At 36.4% G+C, this 19728-nt stretch overlaps 1 protein-coding gene across 1 annotated transcript in view; it reads left to right on the forward strand.

The window, feature by feature from the left end:
• PLCB1 (phospholipase C beta 1) overlaps nucleotides 1-19046 on the forward strand; it is a gene marked incomplete at both ends in the record, with an annotated part of 613641 nt that extends 594595 nt beyond the window's left edge. The window contains one exon of the mRNA XM_084247878.1: nucleotides 18822-19046. Within this exon, the coding sequence (XP_084104004.1) occupies nucleotides 18822-19046 (225 nt within the window). The remainder of the gene's footprint in view (nucleotides 1-18821) is intronic.
• Between the last annotated feature and the right edge of the window lie 682 nt (nucleotides 19047-19728).

The following is a 19728-nucleotide window of genomic DNA, read 5'->3' on the forward strand; positions in this document are numbered from 1 at the left end:
CCACTAGGGGGCAAGAGCGACTCTGTGATACTTGGGTTTGCCTGACCTGAAGTCAAAATGATTAGTCATGGGGAGGTGAAAACAAGAAGCAAGAGAGCAAAAGAGAAAGCAAATAAACATCCATAAATTTAAACTTTTTTTGCGTAGGGAGGGCATAAAAATGTCACGCTCGAGTCACTTTCTAACTTTGTCTTTCTTTTCTCTTTTTAATTTTTAAAATGATTCCAAGTTCCTTGGTTGTCAAGCCTACCATTTAGTAGGGTGGGACCCAGTGGACAGAACATAGTAGGCATTTTCCAGCACAGCCTAGAGCCTTGACTAGGAAGGGAGGAAGGTTCTAAACCCCCAAATCTCAGGTGCCCCGAGCAAGCCACAGAGACCTCTATCCCTGCAAGTGTATTTGTTCCTATAAAACCACGGTGTTTACTAAAATCCAGGCAGGCTGTGTCAGGCTGCCTGCTATGACACCTCTCCTATAGCCCTCTTCTCCCTCAGTCCATTTCCTTTCATAGCTTCCCACAAACTTAACCAAGATTAAAGACAGATATGTGTTGTTTTTTGAGGGGGGAGAAGGAGTAAGGAAATTCATTATGAAGCACAGTTGCCTTTAGACTATTTATAATAAATTTCGACTAGAAAAGGACATTTGGCTGACAACCATCTTCTTCTGCCTCAGCATGACCAAATACAGTAAGAATTCAAAATGAAAACTGAAAAGTAGGGAAGAAGAGCCCATAGCTGGAGAGGCCTGTTTGCACGTCTCAAGCTGGCAAATGACAAACTCGGGAAGAAGCCTCCTGTGTATTCCCTGTCCCCATTATCTCCTTTCGCTTCTCTGAAGGGCTACGAAGGCTTCCCTGTTAGCCAAGACTCCTTCGTGCTGCAGCTTAATTTTCCTTGCATAGCTTTAAATACAGATCATGTCTACAGTGCAGCAATTAATGGATAGCCTAAAGACTTATTATTTCAAACTAATTGATATGTAGGAAAAGTTTAAATAACACAACAGGGAGAGGGGAAATTTGAAATGATGTGTGCACAGTGAATTTTGAATTTCTCTCTGTTGTGGAAATAGCAAAAACAACTGATTAATAAGAAGATCTGACCAAAATGGAGAATTGATCTGGAAGTCTTTGCCTATTGACATTCATGAGGATATGATTGGAAGGAGAAAGACTCAAACATTTCAGAAATGGGAGGGAGATGTCAGGTGTCCCCTGCACCCACTACCACCACCCATTCTAGTGGGCTGTCTCATTAGAGGAATGAAGGTCCGGGTATGTTTTGAGTTGTGCTCTTAGGTAAACAAGAAATAGGAAAATGAAGCCAGTATCTTCATTGTAACTCAGTGGCTGAATTCCTGTCTGGATTTAAACACAAGAGGATAGTCTCTAAAGGTCAAGTTCACCCAGCTGCAGCAGAACTTATTGCAAATCACCACCACTTCCTGACCCATTATTCCCTCCAGGCTCTAAGACATTTTTGCAATTAATGACATTGCTGGTAAAACTAAACTAAGTAAACCCACCTTTCTAACTTCTCCATTCCACTTGCCAGCCAGTTTGATAGGAAACTTCGAAACAATTATCCAAGGAAAAAAAAACATTTTTTTCAAGGAAAAACTCTTCAAATGGGAGAAAGAAGGAACACTTTACTATGCTAGACGATGATGCCAATATTTTACAGAACTCAACATTCATAAGAAAACAGAATCCACGCCAAGGATAAACCATGGGGTGGGAGGAAACTGTCATTAAAATATACTTATCACATTGGAGTCATGTTGTGAAAATATCTAAATGACTTTAGCCAAGTCATTTATGTTTTGTGGTCTTAGGTCTTTCAAATATAAAATCTCTACATGGATCAGTGACTTCTCAGGACTCTTCATTTATAAACCTGCTGCTTTAAGCAAAGAGCCTGACACGTGTTTACAGGTATACAGAGCTAGGTAAATAACAATCCTTGGTTTATAACACACCTTTCTCACCCATCCATGGGAGACCACATTAATCTATAGAAAATGTAATAAGTACCCATGTATTAATAATAATTCCACAATACAAAAACTACAACACTGATCTCTCTCCTCTCTGGAACTCCTGCCTTTCTCTCTACCCCCTACCCTCCAAGGTAACCATAGATCTGAATTATGTATGCATAATCCTTATACTTCGCTATTTACATAGACATAGATATACATGTGTATATACTTATCTAACTGCACAAATGTATCTACATGACATGCATATAAATTCCTATAACTTTTTTTTTTGGTTTTAGTTGTTTCGAACTTCATAAGATAACATCATATGATGTTCAAAGTATAGTGAAGTATGATTACATATATAAAAAGTACCATAGAGTATTACAACTTGTGATACCTTATATCTTTTGGAACACAACAGAAATGTGCACATATATTCACCAGAAAGCACATCTAGTTACATAGCTGCATTGTTTATAATAACCCTAAGGCTGTACCCACCACAATTAAATACTGTACATCAATGAGGTGGAAAGACCACAGTGGCATACAACATAATGAATGATTTTCACAAATAAAATATTGAGTGAAAGGAGCCAGACAGAAAGTGTATGCAATAGTGTTACACTTATTGTTGTGAAGTTAAAAAGGACAACTACCTTGATAGGGAGAGGAGACAGCTAGTGAGTGGAAGGTGGCAAGAGTGGAATCTCTGTAGTGCTGGTAGTGTTCTCTTTCTTGATCTGGGTACTGGTTAAATGATGTGTTTGTTTTGTGATAAAAACTCACAAATGCATGCATGTATTGGTTCAGTTATAGTTCTACAGCAAATACTACCTCAAGACTCAGTGGCCTAAAACAATAAACATTTGATATTTGTCTCAAGTTGGTGAGCTGGGACACTCTGCTGGTCTTCATTGGTCTTATGTATTGGCTGAGAGGCAGGTAGGTAGCTGTTGACATTGGGGGACACGCTTGCATATTTTGGAGTCAGCTGGATTTAGGCTGTTCAGAGATGGTCTCAGAACAACAAGATAATCTCAAATGGTCCCACGTCTGCAAATAAGGCCAGACTTGTTCACAAGCTGGGGGCACATTTCAAAGGGCAAGACTAGAAATACATGAGTCCTTTTGAGAAGTAGCCTCAGACCTGGTACAATGTCACATTTAACATATTCTATTAAACAATAAAAAGCCACAAGGAGGAGTAAAACATGGTCTTTTCAAAAATCAGTGCACCACACCAAGGATACATATACCTTATGTATGGGGATAAGTTTTTCTTAAGTAAAATGAAGTATCCCTCTATATAATTTGTCTATATTGTTGGATATGGCTCTAGTTTGTTTTGACTCCAACATTACTTCCATAAATATATTACAGTTTTGTTTATCCACTTTCCTGTTGACGGGCATTTAAGGGATTTTCAGTTTAGGTATTTTTTTGGATTTTCAGTTTAAGCAAGTTTGCTGTTAACATTCCTGTATATGTATCCCCTGGTTTGCAATCGCTGTGCAAGAGTTTTCCTTGGTTGTATACAACATGTGGAATTTCTCTGTCAAGGGCAATATGAATCAATCTTCAGTTGTACAAGATGATACTAAATTGACTTCCAGAGTAACCATACCATTTCACACTTTCCTCAGCAGCATATGAGAGCCCTTGTTTATCCAGAAACTTGCCAAGAGATGATATTGAGGTCACGTCTTAATGTTTCCCATTAAGATATATATCAAATGTTATCTTTATTTGCCTTTCCCTGATCACCGAAGAAAATGGTCATCTTTTCATTTTCTTGTTTGTTGTGGCTTTGGTTTGGATCACTTGTATTTTTTAAGTAAAATAGTTATTTGTATACTTGCTCATTTTTAAAAATTGGGTATTTTTTCTTGCATTCTTGCTTTATAGAGATTCTTTATATATTTGAGTTCTATCCTTTCATCAGATGTGTGTTGTAAACATCTTTGTCCAGGTTATAACTTGCTTCTCACTTCATTAAGCCGTCATTTGATGGAATCTTAATTTTAAGTATTTAATTTTTATTTTAATGTTTATTATTAGATATTGCGACTTGTCTAATCTTTATCTCAGAATCTGAAATATATTTACATTGTCTCCTAAAAGTTTCAAAGTTTTAATTTTGATTTTAAATCTTTAATCTTTCTGGAATTTATCTTTGTGTATGGTATATGGTGAGGATCTAATTTCATATTTATTTATGTAGCTAAGCATCTCTTAAATCTCTCTGTATTAAATAACTCCTCTTTCCCCCACTGACCTGCTATGCCACCATGTTCATTTATCAAAGTCCCACACATGCCTGGGTCAGTTTCTGGCCAACCTGTTTTGTTCTATCAGTCACCTTGTCTGTTCTTGTGTCTGCACCAATCTCTTGATAACTATAACTTTACAACACAGACCGTATTTGGTAAGATGCCTCTCCTTATTCCTAATTACTTCATCTACTTCTAAGGCTAGAATTTAGGAATAGTGAGCTCACTCTCTGATTGACTAGGTTATCACAGAGCAGCATCAAATCAGGAATTTTTTTATAAATTACATCTGGCAGATAGAAAATATCTCAAAATACCACAACTTAACCCTTTCAGCTTATCCCACATGTCCCCATTAAGAAAACAATAATAGGGCCCCCCTGGTGGCACAAAGGTTAAGTCTTAGCACTCTCAAACTATCACCAGCTACCGTGACATGATTTCTATCCCCAGCCAGGGATCTAACCCACATGGCATAGCAGACCTCTCCTGTCTCACCCACTGTTCCCTTCAGCAGTGTATTTCAGTGGATCTGCCTGTTCTGCTCCCCACTCTGTCTCTGGTGAATCCTCTCATGCCCCCCACACCTCTGGCCTACACCCCAGTTCTTGTATGCATAAATAAATAAAATAAATCTTTTAAAAAGAAAAGAATAACAAAGTTCTTTAAACCCATTCTTCTCAAACTTTTATGTGGCGTGTGAGTAATATGAGGATCTTGTTAAAAAAAAATTTTTTAATCTCAGTCTTAGGTTTATTCAAGAACTTTCTCTGGACATTTTCAGAATCTTTTCTTAATTTTAGGGTGTTGTTCAAATATTTCCTTTTCCTAATATGTGGACTCTAAGTTGAAGTTTACTTGACCAAGTAAAATATTAAAGTTGTGGATTATTCAACTAAATCAATATCTATTATAATATGGTAAGTCTTGGATAATTTAGAGGGAATAGGAGAGAGGTGGAGGGAAAGAATACAATATCCTGTTCTCTGCTTTACTTACCCTGATAATATATATCAATTTTGCCTTTGTTCTTTCTTTATTGTATATAAAAACTTCCCCCAACTTTCTATTCTAGTATATCACTGAGGGAATAGAAATATGTGGGCTTCTTGCAATTGTGTGATATGTGAGGAGGTTATTATATATAATTAGAGACTATAGCATAAGAATAACTGAGTTTGAAATCTGATTTCATTATTTACCAGCTGTATAACTAGTTGTGTCACTTCACCATTAGATGATAATAGTATTTACCTTAAAATAATATGAGCATGAAAAGAGGCAATGCATGCAAAAATCCATATCAATCATTTAACCTAGTGCCCAGCATATAATAAATACTCAATCAATATTCACAATGGTAGTCACTGTTATTTGATAGCTACTACTGAATAGTTACTAAGGGCCTAGTGAAAGGAAATCTTCATTCTTAAGAGCCTGGCAATTAGTTCATTTTCATGTGTGGTAACAGGAGACTGTAGTTTTGTGAATTAACTCAAAAAACCAGTCTTCCCACAGTAATTTACAGTTCCTGAATCAAGAATACTTACAGATTTGGGAAATCATCTTGTTATGATTAGTTCACTTTGTTATATAACTTTGTTTTGGCTCACTAATTATATTTTAAGTTTTTAACCCTATATACTATTCAGGAGTCCCCAATCAACTAACAGAGAGTCAATTACTTATTCTAGTAGTTGCTAAATACATATTTAGCAATAATAGTTATTTCAATGATTAATTGAAATAATTCATACACCTCTACAGAAACTTAAGCCAAGCAAATTAGGAGGAGCATCCTAAGGAGTACTCTTGTCAAGAAATTGGAATATTGGGCCTCCCCTGGTGGCGCAGCGGTTGAGCGCTGGGTTGCGAGGCTGCCCGCAGCTTCCGCAGCGCCAGTTCGATCCCTGGCCACCGGCAAGGGTCCCACAAAAAAAAAAAAAAAAAAGGAAAGAAATTGGAATATCATGAGTGCATTCCTATTTGTTTTTTTAACATGATTTTCCTGATGTCTTAACAGAACTCACAGGAAGAATTCATATACCAATTGTATAAACATTGCTTAGTTTTCAGTTTCAACTAGGAACTAAATAATTTCAACTAGAAACTAAAATAATTTCAGCCATTTGCTTGACTTTCAGCTCCTAATTTTGACCTCATGCTAAATACAACTTTCTTGGAGGAAAGTATATCATCATGCTGTCCATATTTGAACTGACAAATATTGCAATGTTATCTCATGTATTTTCCAAAGAAGTTAATTGCTGATTTACTAAGTAAATGTTAGACATAAAAATAAAGATTTTAGTGGCATAGAATAAGGTAATTAGAAATTAATGGATGAGTAAACAGAAAGGTAAACCAAAATACTAATTTTGGGGATTATATTTTAATCCAAAGATTATATTTTATCAGATTTAACGTCTTGATTAATAACATTTCTATATAACAAATGTTAATTTGCATTTAGCTCTCAAGTGTGAAATGCAGGCATACTTGTATAAAGCAAACTTTTGTGTATTTGTATTCATGACATGTGACCAAAGTATAGGAACTGTTAGCTAAGAATCATGTGTTTACTATGTTTGCTTATAACATAAATGAAGAATAATTCGTTAGTTGGTGAGTTGGGTGGTTTTCTTTGAGACAAAGCATTTGGTTAGAAAACAGACTAAAGAAGAACATGTCAGTTAACTTCTGATTTATTGGAAAAACAGTGAAAGTACACATTTTTACAGTTTGGTATTAGGTGTTTATTTTAATGCAGAAGACTGTTCCTTAGAGTATGCATCATATCTCTGTTATTATTTGATTGTTATTTTGATGCATAAAAGTCATTTTCTTAAAACTATGATTATGTTTCTGCTACTAAATCCAGTGAAATGGTGTATTTCCTCTTGTGAAGTGCATTTGGTCTTCTTTTGATGGGATAAACTCCTTTTGGATGTGCTCACCATGTCATACATTATTTACTCATCTCAATGTTCACAGTAATTTTTCTTGACATCTTTTCTTTCATTTGAAATGTTATGTAATGGGAATACCAGAACCAATTGACATTTGAGTTTATCCTTCTATTCCATATGCTGCTGGATAAAAAGAGGGGAAAAATGTGCCTCACTATGGTGGGCATATTTCAGCCACAGCTATCTTTTCTCCTATGCACCAATTTCTCTTCTTCATGGAAATAATTTCACAGCAGTTTATACTCCTGTTACATTATAGATGACCACTGAGTTTAATTCTACACAGTAGGATATTTGGAAAATATCCAAATTCAAATTTACTTAGATTTCTGCTTGAATTTAATCTCCTTCAAGGCCCATTAGATCTATGTAAATTCAGAAAGGAATGGATATTTTTGATATAAATATAAATATTGAATAATTTATGATATAGCCTCAGGTCTAATAGTTTATATGAAAGTCAAATAATGTCAATGTGCATTAGGCATTAGGCACATCAATCCAAAAACTATAAGAAAACACCTGTAATTTTTACACATATTATTTGTCAACTAAAAACTCAAACTAAGTTAATGCCTTAATTTGGGTTCCTCAAACTGAGTACAAGTATGTTTCTTGTACTCCTAGGAAACCAGTTAGGGAGTGGGGAAGAGAAACAGAAAAGGGAAGTAAATAATAAAAAAGAATTATGTTTGTTATTAAGTGAGTTACAGCCATGGGCAACTGGTGCTCAATCTTACTAGGGAACTCTGGAGACTATGAAACTATGCACCTTAGATTTATCCATCAAAGGATCATTAACTGGGGGATGTGTATGGCAACTACTGGGCAGAACTTCAAGCCAGCTACACACTGTGTGAGAGAATAGGCAGTTGGAAATAGGACAGTATCCATTGTAGCAGTTAGTCTAAAGGATAATAGGCTGGGCATTGACAATCATTGCTATAGTGAGTTTTAGAATTGAGTGAGAAACCCCCAAAACTATAATGCTCTCACCTCAGTAATTGATGTTTTGATGGCATTGAGCCCAGTACCTACTGCCTGATATGCAAACCTTGACCTGAGGCAAGAGTGCTTAGGTTTAGAAAATATTTCCCAAATCAAAGATTGCCAAGATTTCTTGGCAGAATTTAGTTCTTGAATATATTAATGATTCTTAGCAATCCATTCATTTAAGAATGGCCTGCAAAGTTTAAGTTCTAAATCAGTGGTGAGAGAGAGAGAGAGAGAGAGAAACCTAGAAATCTGACTGCAGAACTGAGACTGCCAGAGGGCGAAATTTGGATTTGGGGAGCATAAGGAGGGATGGGGACAAATGGACTATGATGGAGAATTATGGGTGCCTTCATGGTGGGCATGGTGTGCTAAAATACATAATATGTGTGAGCTTATACCCATAAAACATATACAGTGTTGTTAGTCAGCATTACTGCAAAAAATAATTTAATAAAGTAGCTCTATCAGTGATAAATGATTGATAGATAAGTAAGTTTAGTGTGGGTCTGAGAACTTGCATTTCTAATAAGATTCCAGGTGATTTTATGTTTTATATAACCTCACACACGTTGCTGGCCCCTGCCCTAATCATCTCTGTGTTTTACCATCATTGCCAAAAACAGATGATATTTTTGTCATCTTACTAGGTTTAACTAGTCATTCTCTGCAATGTAGATCAAGATAACAGGATTCAAATCAGTTGCTACATGTAGAATTACTCTAAATTGACTGTCACTCATACAAAAACCCCAAAGATAAAGTAGTAGAATAACCATTTTCTGTACAAAATCACCTCTGCAGATCTCTTTTTTTAAAAAAAATCCATCAGCAGAAGTATCTAGACTAGAAGACATAAAAAAGCATATTTAGGGCTTCTCTGGTGGTGCAAGGGGTTAAGCACTGCACTATGAAGATATCCGCAGTCTCTGCAGCATGAGTTCAATCGCTGGGTGGCCAGGGAGGAACCCACATGGCGCAGCAGACCTCTCCTGTCTCACCCGCTGCTCCCCTCAGCAGTGTACTTAGGTCAGTCTGCCTGTTCTGTTCCCCACTCTCTCTCTGGTAAATCCTCTCACCCCCTGCATGTCTGGCCTGTACCCCAGCTCTTGTATGCATAAATAAATCTTTTTTTTTTTAAAAAAAAAAAAGCATTTCTATAAAAACTCCTTACAATTAAGTTTATAAGATTTTCCATTCCACACCCTCTGGGTTCAGCATCGTTACATCACCACACCTTGAGAAATGGGGAAATGAGAAGATATCTTGAATTCTTCATCAGTTTCTTTCCAGAGGAGCTACCTAGAATAAGATCAAAAGTTTATCCCAGCTCTAAGTAAAGTAGCTTTTTCCCCAGTGACAAGTGCCTTGTCAGAGATTCAAGCACCAGAAATGTGATTATGCCTTCACTCAAGCAACAGAGGATAGAGGCCAATCCCCTAGTGAAGAGACCCCAGTAGACATTTGGGTGGTTATTTATCAATTCCAAAAACAAACATATGGAATACATCACCCAGATTGTTGCAGATTGACCTGCATAGTGTTTTTTAAAATGTGTAATTTAGATGCCAACATTGACAAACCATAAGATTTAACATGAAATCGAGATTGCTAGCTTCTGTTGAAAGTCAGATGTGGCAACCTTGGGCATGAATTTCCATGTGGCAGCGATCTAGTTGGCAAGGTTGAACAGCTGCTTTTTGTAACTAAGGAAATCCCTCTGCAATCACCACAGTCCTCCTGGCCCCAGTCACTTTTACTAGTATACCTGGCCCTGCTTCAGTTTGCGCTCCCTGATTAATTCCAGCATAGTTTCCAGCTTTACTTTGAGTGAAGATTTCATGCATGACAATCAGACTTTTCATAACCCCTGTGGGGCCAAGAGAAAAAAAATGCCTGGTTTTCTTTCAGATCGAGTTGTAAATGGCCAACCTAAAACCACAGCAATTTAAGCAGGGATAAGCATCATGTTTAGAAGAAGAGACTATATAATTAGGACATCTTGGCTCCCTAAGCATCAAAATCAATTATCCTGATAAAACCCTAGTAGAACTAACCGCTCTTGAAATATACGTTTATAAAAGGAAAAAGAAAAACCCAAAGTAATTTCAGGTGATCAGGAAAAGGGATTCTCCTGGGACACCGCTGAGTTCATTCTAGGTCATTTGACACAGCCTGTCTCTTATTTTTTTAATGTGATGCACGGGCTTTAAATCAAGAGAAAGTTGTTCCCTTTAGGACTTCACGTTGGGTAATCACTACTGCCTGGTAAGTCTTAAAAAAATTAGGACAAAGGCGAGTGCAGATGAGGAGACTGATCTGAAGGGAGGAACACCCAAGGGAGAGACCTCCCTAAGAATAAGTCTTCTGAGACCATACTTAACCATCTTAAAGGATCCCTGCCTAAGATCTCCCAGGGATGAACTTTTACTGGAACTTTCCCTTATCTGAGATGGTCATATGCACCATCTGCCCTACTGACATTGTATAGGACTTGAGTTCATAATGTATAGTCAGTTCTTCTCTGCTGGTGGCAATCCACTTGATGGAAAAGAAATGTACATTTCATCTAAAAATAATTAGCCTTTAATAGCCTTTTATTTCAATCGACTTGAGGCTTTTTATTGATCCTTTCAGGGTTTATGTGGTGGAGAGAATAGGATTCTTCTGGTATTGTTTTGCTTAGCCTCTCTCTAGTGGACATAAATCACCCTTTGCTGTCAACCTTTGCTTCTTATAATGCAGTTAAATCAGGAGCCTCAAACTGGTGACTGGCCAACTAAATTAAGCCTTTATCTGACTCTTGGTATGTGTTAGCATTTTTCAATTTGAGTATTTTAACAGGAAATACAATTCCAGTTAGCCACAGGTCATATACTTCTCTATTGGCATATACTAAACCTGATTTACAGATTTATGTTGTTTTCTCGGCCCCATAACTATTTGAATCTGGAGATTCTAATTAATATACATGTATTAAATTGGATGTGAAAATTCCTAAGAACAATAAGTATTCAGTAAATTGTAATTATTAGTACCACTTTATTACCATCATTATTTTTATGGTTTTATATTTCCCTGCAATTTACTAGCAATATTTACAAGTATGGGCCTAACCCAAGAAATTTTTCTTTTTTAAGTTAGGATGTTTTTCCCTTATTCCAATTTTCCATTTGCTTATCCTTCCTTATAGTATCTGCTTCTTCAGAAATAATTTGATTAAGTTAGACTGCACTTAATGGCAAACAGGAAAACAGCCAGCTGACCAAATAAACACATTCTAACATATTCTGGTTGACAGTCCTGATTGTTTTCCATTAAAAGAGCAGCCTGTCCTTCAGACTTATGCCATGAAACGCTTCTCCAAGCCTTTTTACTTTTAGTAAAAGACGATGCTCACTTTTTTTCTTTTTTTGTGAAAACAACTTTGAAATCCTAGATATAAAGGTAAATTCATTGAAATTATTTGTTATTCTTCTCTTAAAACATAATACCAGTTTTCTGAAAATATCACAATTTCTATTTTTACAGAGTTAAGGGTTGTCTTAGAATGGTAGGGATGGAGACTTGGATTAGGAGGCAAGAGTTTGGTGTTCAGATATTGTTTCTGCACTGAACTGCTTGGGTTGTGGGCTTCAGCTTCTTTAAGAATTATGGTTTATAATATGCTGGATTTTTATTCACATATGGCTATAAAATAAGTCTCTTAAGTTTCCTTATCCCAGAACACAAATCTTAAAAGACTTAGATCATCTTTTTGTTTTTTGTTTTTTTAAGTATAATGGAAACTTTCTGTTTGACAACATGTATCTCTGGACAATAATCATTTTGGTAAAATCATATTGCTCTCCTCATTAAATCATTTTTATTCCCAGCTATGATAGACCACAGCTGAATATTTCTACAGAAAACACCTAATTGAAAATAGAAAACTCCTCAGCCTTAATGACAGCACCTACAAAGGAAAAGCACTTCAGTGCTGACATAATTAGTTGGGATGAAGTGCTTTGCCAAGTAGCATAATTATTGCCTTATGTTATGGTATAAGTTGCTTTTAAATATTGAACAGCTGTGGTATATATATAAGGCAACTGGAGCCTGGCTTCTGGGACATGGCAAACATTCATTGTATAGACTAAGCCATGGAAATTTATGTACCCTTTTCAAAGAAATTATGGGAGTCATGGTGAAAATGTTATAGTAACATGGGATAATAGAACACAACTTCACTGGCATATATAATAAATGTTTATTTAGTTCATAAGTTTGCAGAGTTCAGCTGAACTGGGCTGAGAGGTGACTCTACTGATCTTAGCTGGGCTTGCTTACTTTTATGGCTACAACCAGCTAACTGTTGGTTCATTTTGGATGATTGGGGTAACTCAGCTCTGTTGCTTCTGTCTCTCCTCTATATAGATTCAGTATCATATCTACTTAACATTTAGTACTTGGATATACCTTTCCTTTCTGCAGACTTAGCAACCGTCATTTTGCCTTCACCAGAAGGCTTCCAACAAACTTTTTGAATCCAAACCTGAGCATTTGCCAACTGCAGAGGTTTGAAATGAGATTTTTAAAGATAATTCTTTCATATAAATCTGTTCTATGAAATAATGTTGAGGAGGGAACAGGATACACAAAGAAGCACATTTTTAGGAGCCCTAAAGTGATGCTATCCAAAAAATGGCCCTTAATGCAGCAGTGTAAGCATTGCCTGGGAGCCTGGTAGAAATGCAGAATCTCAGGCTGCTCACCCCAGGTTTACTCAATCTGTATCTACATTTTAATAAAAATGGCCAGGTGCTCTGGGTATACATTAACTTCTAAGGAGCATTGATCTAAGGTTTGCCCATTTTGTTACTTACGACATGCAGGCATTTTATGAAAAATTGTTCTCAAGCACAGAATATGAGATCCTTTGTTTGTAATATGTGCAGCAGATACAAAGCTAGGTAGACAGAAGAAACATAAGTAGATAAAAACTAACATTTCAGCTGCTGGTAGATACTTGCACTATGTACCTTTAGTTGGAGCAAGGAGGAGGGAATTTACAATTAGAGAACTCTGTCTCCTCAGTAAAATTCATATATTATATGTCCCATGGAAAAGCTGTTGGATGCTTCTGCCCCAGAATAAAGATAATAGTAAAGATATGTATGCATCCTTCAAGACTCAACCTCTTGAGTCCCACCTCCTCCACAAAGTATTTCTCATTCCACTCCAAGGCTGCAGTCCACTTTTCATTCTCAACATTCACAGCACATCTCGTCTGTGGCTCCCATTCAGTCCAATATATTATTTTCCCCATACGTGATGCTTGTTACCTGGAAGAATTCTGAATTTTTCATTCTTCACAGCACCAAATATAGATTCTCATATGACTCAGGGTGTTCAAAATATTATGTATTGATAAATGCATCAAAATGAACCACAACCCAAAATGTATCTCAGAGAGAGATTTAAAAGTACCTTGTTTGTGTTGCATTGACCAATAATGACTTAGAAAGTGGTGTTATTCAAAAAATGCAACTGTAAGGAATTAAGACCATTAGTAGACAGCATTCCAGATATTTTCAGGTGAAAGTTCTTTTTTCTCTCTCTTTAGAAATGAAGTTAGTAACAATTAATTAATAAGCAAGCACAATATTCTAATTGCTTAACATGCTTGATCTTACTTAAAACTTTAAGCAGCAATCTATGGAAATTGGCATCATTATCCTCATTTTATATATGAGATGACTTAAATTCCAAAATATTAAATAAATTGCCCAAGGTCATACTTGGTAAAATGCAAGCTCCCTATTTAGAGAATCTGATCTATCCCTCAAGGAATTATCCACTTTAATATATCTGTAGCAACATTTTAAATTGTAGTTGCCTTCTTAACCTTTGCAAAAGTCTTTATTGGCAGTTGGTATTTGTTCACCAGATGAAAATATATTTGAATATCATTTCCAAGCAAATAAAATTATTTAGAAAAAGCCTGCCAAAAATATAGGCAGGGCTAGATTAAAAGTACTTAGTTAAAAGCATCAGGAAATTATACAAATTGTGAACTGACCATATAGATTCTTTAATATTGATTTAAGCAATCTAATTTATTTCTGTTTAGGTTTGAATTATTTTCCATTTCAACCTAGAAATAAGCTGATCACCATTTTACTCATTTTCTTTAGATTTCAGTTGCCAATAGCAACCTTGAAATACAAGGTTAAACAAATGCTCAATTTAACTTTAGTGGCTTTTTGAACCTTGAGTTCACATTCATTGGTAATGGTAGAGTTGTGAAGAATCCCTGGGCTGTGAAGAATCCAAATAGCTGAATTTACTGCTGGGACTCCATTAGTTTATCCATTTCTGAACAGCTTTTGCTTTGATTTATTAGCACTGGGTATCAGTTCACAGAGGTAATATGAATTTAAAAACTATTATTCAAGGTATTAGTTTGGGTTTCTGATTGCTTATTGATGTTTTTCCTTCAGTGGGTTCATGAATGACTAGCTTTCTGTCTTCATCCCCGAGCATTATGGATGGAGTTTTCCTAGTCCTCCTTTCAAGCATTCCAACAACCAAAACTTGTAGACTTTCTCTACCATCTTCTCGGAGCATTAGAACTCCTTTATTTCTGTGACTTTTTCTTTTCTAGTTTTAAAACTCAGCTCTAAATTTCAATAAATATATATGTTCTATTTTATTCAGCATGTCCCAGTACTTCAAGTAGAAGAAAGAATTTCCCACTCAGTCAGCCATTTTGTCTCAAAGTCCCATTGCAATTTATTCTAAGGAAGTTTAGAGGAAAACAAATAAACACAAACTAGAATGGTTAGGAGACATAAATGTAGTCCCATTTTCCCACACCCCTTTTTCCATCAATCCTCTGGTAACTTGACTGACCTCTTTCTGTATTTTTTATATGATCCTGTTATTTCTATTCTTGGTAGAAGTGAAAATTCATGAGATTATTCTAAAAATAAGATGAGTCTTTGCAAGGTTGCTCAGGCTGATTTTGAAGCTGCACAATCAATGTATGTACTTTTTAATGCTTTTCCCATTGTTTTCATTGTAATTCTTCAAATTTTCTTAGTCATTTTATCTAGTTAGAGCTCTACTTTTTGTATTTTCAAAAAATATTTGATTTTGTTTTTATTTTAGAATGCTATTTTTATGCTAAATTCAAATATGAATCACATTACCATAAAAATGAGAAATGGAAAAAATAAAAATGTTCATATTCCCAACACAGTTTATATTTTAGTTTATTTTCCCTTCAAAGTAGATCTGTATCTTAGAAAATATACTCATATACTTATCTTCACAGCACATATGTAACTATATGTAGACTTTCTGAATTTTACACAGTAAGGTAATTGTTTTCCCCTGTTTTTATAGTTATTTATTCATTTACTTTTATTGGCCATATGACATTATTTGGGTAGTAACACCTTAAGTTTTAGTGATTTTTTTTGTTGTTTCTTTGCTTGTTTGCTGGTTAGTATGATTATCTTCCCTAGTTTTGAGCAGTAAATTTCAAAATATTTTAAGCAAAATAATTACACTACCCTGTTACCTTACCTGTTTCCCAAAGGCTGGAGTTATATTTTAAAGGATTAAAAAGACAGTGAGAAATAAAATTTTAAATATAAAAAGCACATGCTCCCAGAGAAGAAAAAAAAGGTGAAATAATCTAAAGTGTCTAAGGAAAAAACAAAACAAATGACTCTACAGGGACAATGGGTCATCCTTACAATTGAACAAATTAATATGTCTGCAGGACTGTGCATGGATATTCACACGAAGTGTGATAAATATAGATTATATAAATAGCCTGATATCAGTTCATGTCAATGAGTTTGCCACAAATTTACAAAATACTTATGATGTCAGATCGTGAGGAATTTTACAATTACAGATAAGGGATTATGGAACCTATATTAAATAACTAAGTCTCAGCAAAACTTCTCTGGCATAGAAACAAAAGCAAAAAGGAGTTCAACTAAAGAATATGTTGGCACTGCCCAGAATGTGGGTGAAGAAAGCGGGCAAGACACCAAAATGCAGATGTCCTAAAGTTTGGCTACAACCCAGCTGGGTCAGAGTTAGGTGAGCCCCAGAGACTGCACTGAGCACTATAGGTGAGGTCATTCCACCAGGATTGAGAAATAAATAGATTAAGGAGCTTAGAGACAGGAAGATAATCAGGGTTTCCAAAGTGGACCAGCCCATGACTGGGTCCATGAGTGACTGAGAAAAGCAGGATTCTTGAGCTACACCCAGATCTCCTGAGTTGGAATCAAAGTCAAGATCCTAGATGATTTTGTGTGTACCATAAAGTTTGTGGAGAACCAAAAGAAATTCCCTAAAGTTTTAAGGGCACATCTTGGAAAAGCTGCCTAAAGGTTATAAGAGGAGAAAAAACCTTTAGTCTTCCATACCATTTCTACTATTACATTACCATTGAATAAGCAAAGAAAGTTTTATTTAAAATTCTGGATTTTCCCAGTCAAGAAATGGGCAGAAGAACTTAAAAGACATTTCTCCAAAGAGGAAATGCAAATGGCCAACAGGCATATGAAAAACTGTTCAACATCCCTTATAATCAGGGAAATGCAAATCAAAACTACATTGAGCTACTACCTTACACCAGTAAGAATGGAACATATCAAAAAAATTTAGCAACAACAAATATTAGCGAGGATGTGGTGAAAAAGGAACTCTCCTACATTGCTGGTGGGAGTGCAAACTAGTCCAACCACTATGGAAAGCTGTCTGGAAGTTCCTCAGTCTACTAAAATTGGAGCTACTATATGACCCAGCAATTCCACTACTAGGGACCTACCCAAAGGACACAAAAACATTGATTCAAAAGAACACCTGTGCCCCTATGTTTAGTGCAACACTATTTACAATAGGCAAAACCTGGAAACAACCCAAATGCCCCAAAATAGATCACTGGATCAAGAAGATGTGGTATATATACACAATGGAATATTATTCAGCAATCAAAAAAATAAACTCATGCCATTCACAGCAATGTGGATGGAGCTAGAAGGAATTATGCTCAGTGAAACAAGCCAGAAGGAAAAAGAAAAATATCGTATGGTTTCACTTATAACAGGAATATAGGGGAACCAAATAAGACATCAATGTAAAAAAATAATAATAACAGTACAAAACACAACAAAGCAAAAACAAGAAATTATAAATCAGAGACATCCTGCAGGGGGGAGGAGGGAGAGGGATTAGAGGGAGGGAGGGAGGAGCACAGGGGACCGAGGTGATGGTGCACAGGTGCTTTGGTAAAGGAAATTCTATGGGGACTACACCTGAGGGGGTGGGGGAAAACAAATATTGTTTAAAAATGAACAATGATGTAAAACATTTTTTTTAATTTTTAAAAATTTATAATAAAAAAAATTCTGGATTTTCATTGGGCTCAACAAAGCAGAGCTTCCCAACAGACAGAACCTCTACCCCTTACTCTACTTTTGAGGGAGAAATCATAGTTCTTAATTGTTTGATGACTAGGGCCTCCTCATAAGTCTGCACTTGAGGAAAGAGTTCTGTGACCTTTAGATGTCTGAAAATTCCCCACAGCATTAAATAGATACATTAAAAGACAATTTAAGGGCCTCCCCAGTGGCGCAGCGGTTGAGCGCTGGGTTGCGAAGCTGCCTGCAGCTTCTGCAGCGCCTGTTCGATCCCCGGCTGCTCCCCGGCCATGGAGGAGGGTCCCACATGGCCGCAGATCTCTCCTGCCGCCCGCTGCTCCCCTCAGCAGTGTACTTCGGTCCCTTCTGCCTGCTCTGCTCCCCGCTCTGGCTCTGGTGAATTCTCTCACCCTCCCGTGCTTCTGACTGTACCCTCCCGTGCTTCTGACTGTACAGGAATAACTGTATTCCTGTTATAATTTATTTATTGTATAAATAAATAAATCTTTAAAAAAATAAAATATAAAATTAAAAAAAAGACAATTTAAAAGGTAGCATAAACAGGTTACAAGGCAAATAAAAATTGGAATGAGAAAAGGAATTAAAGTGATTTTAAAAGAGTCAAAATAGAAATTAAGATTGGTTAGATGAGCTTGCTTGGCATGTAAAAATGCATTAAACAACTCTTTAAAAGCACTCAGTGGTGGCTTCTCAACCCCTGAGAACCTCCTTCTAGCTCCTCTTTCTATGCTGGTTAACTTCTTCATTCTTTCCAGCCCCATTCATGGCTGCTGTTGGCTTCCCAACTACCAGAAGCTTCTAATCTTTATATTTAAGAACTTCAGATCATTGCAAATTCTTTCTGTAAACTTTTTCAAAAGACTCACCTGTGTGCCTACTGCACATCCATGTGCTTACATATATTTGCTTATATTCTTGGAGGTCTTTAGCCTTATTATGCAACACATAACCTGAACTTGACTTTCAGCTATGGACAAATGACATACTTATTTGTAAACTGCCTTGTAGCTTTTCTATAGGTAACCAGTGGGTGATATCTAAATTAACTTCCTTCTCCCCAGTCTTTGCATATCTCTTTCAAAGACTTACCACTATAAAGCTATACAACCTAAATGACCTAAAATTCTTCTCCTCTTTTGATATCTCCCAGCTGCAGACAGAGTTGGAGCAAGAGTATCAAGACAAGTTCAAAAGGCTGCCCCTGGAGATTTTGGAGTTTGTGCAAGAAGCCATGAAAGGGAAGATCAGTGAAGACAGCAACCACAGTTCTGCCCCCTCCTCCCTGGCCCCAGACCCTGGGAAACTGAATCACAAACCCCCGAGTGAGGAGCTAGAAGGAGACAACCCAGGAAAAGAGTTTGATACTCCTCTGTGATGATTCCAGCCATGCCTTCAGGACCTGCGTGGCGACTCTAGCTCCATTGGGCTCTCTTACTACAAAGATCACCACTCAGGAGCATCTTCCTGAGAAGCATCCCTTAACCTATAATCTATAACAAAGGGAAAATTCCAGAAGGATCCATGCAGAGGTCCCCATGCCCAGGCTCCAGGTGTTATGTGGAAACTGCTGCAGGTCTACTAGTAGAGAATGCATGTTTGTGGAATTTTTATTTTCTTTCCAGTGTAAATTCAAAGCTGGAAACTTCCAGTCTCCATGGAACATTTAATGAAGGACAATGTCTTTTTTGAAGAAGATCAAGCTCATGTTTGTCTTTGAAGCTCTAGTGTAAAGTATTTCAGTGTAATAGAAATAGATTGAGAATTGCATAGCGCTATTTAACACCATTGAACAAACAACTTTGAGCATTTTTTTCCCTAACTGCCCCTCAACTAACATATCTTCATACTAACATGTATATTAAATTGTTTCATCCTTTGCTTTGCAAGCACTGGTGGCTTGCAGTTTGCTAATTTATTTATCATAGAGGCATCAGTGTATTTGTTGCTGACATAGTTTTATTAGATATCATAGTGATTCAAATAAGCTGCTTTTATTTTTTGAAAAAAAAAAAATAACTTGATTGTATTCTTGCCCAGTGAAGCTACCCCAAGACTTG

Source organism: Talpa europaea, assembly GCF_964194135.1.
Source record: "Talpa europaea genome assembly, chromosome: 11".
Lineage (NCBI taxonomy): Eukaryota > Metazoa > Chordata > Mammalia > Eulipotyphla > Talpidae > Talpa > Talpa europaea.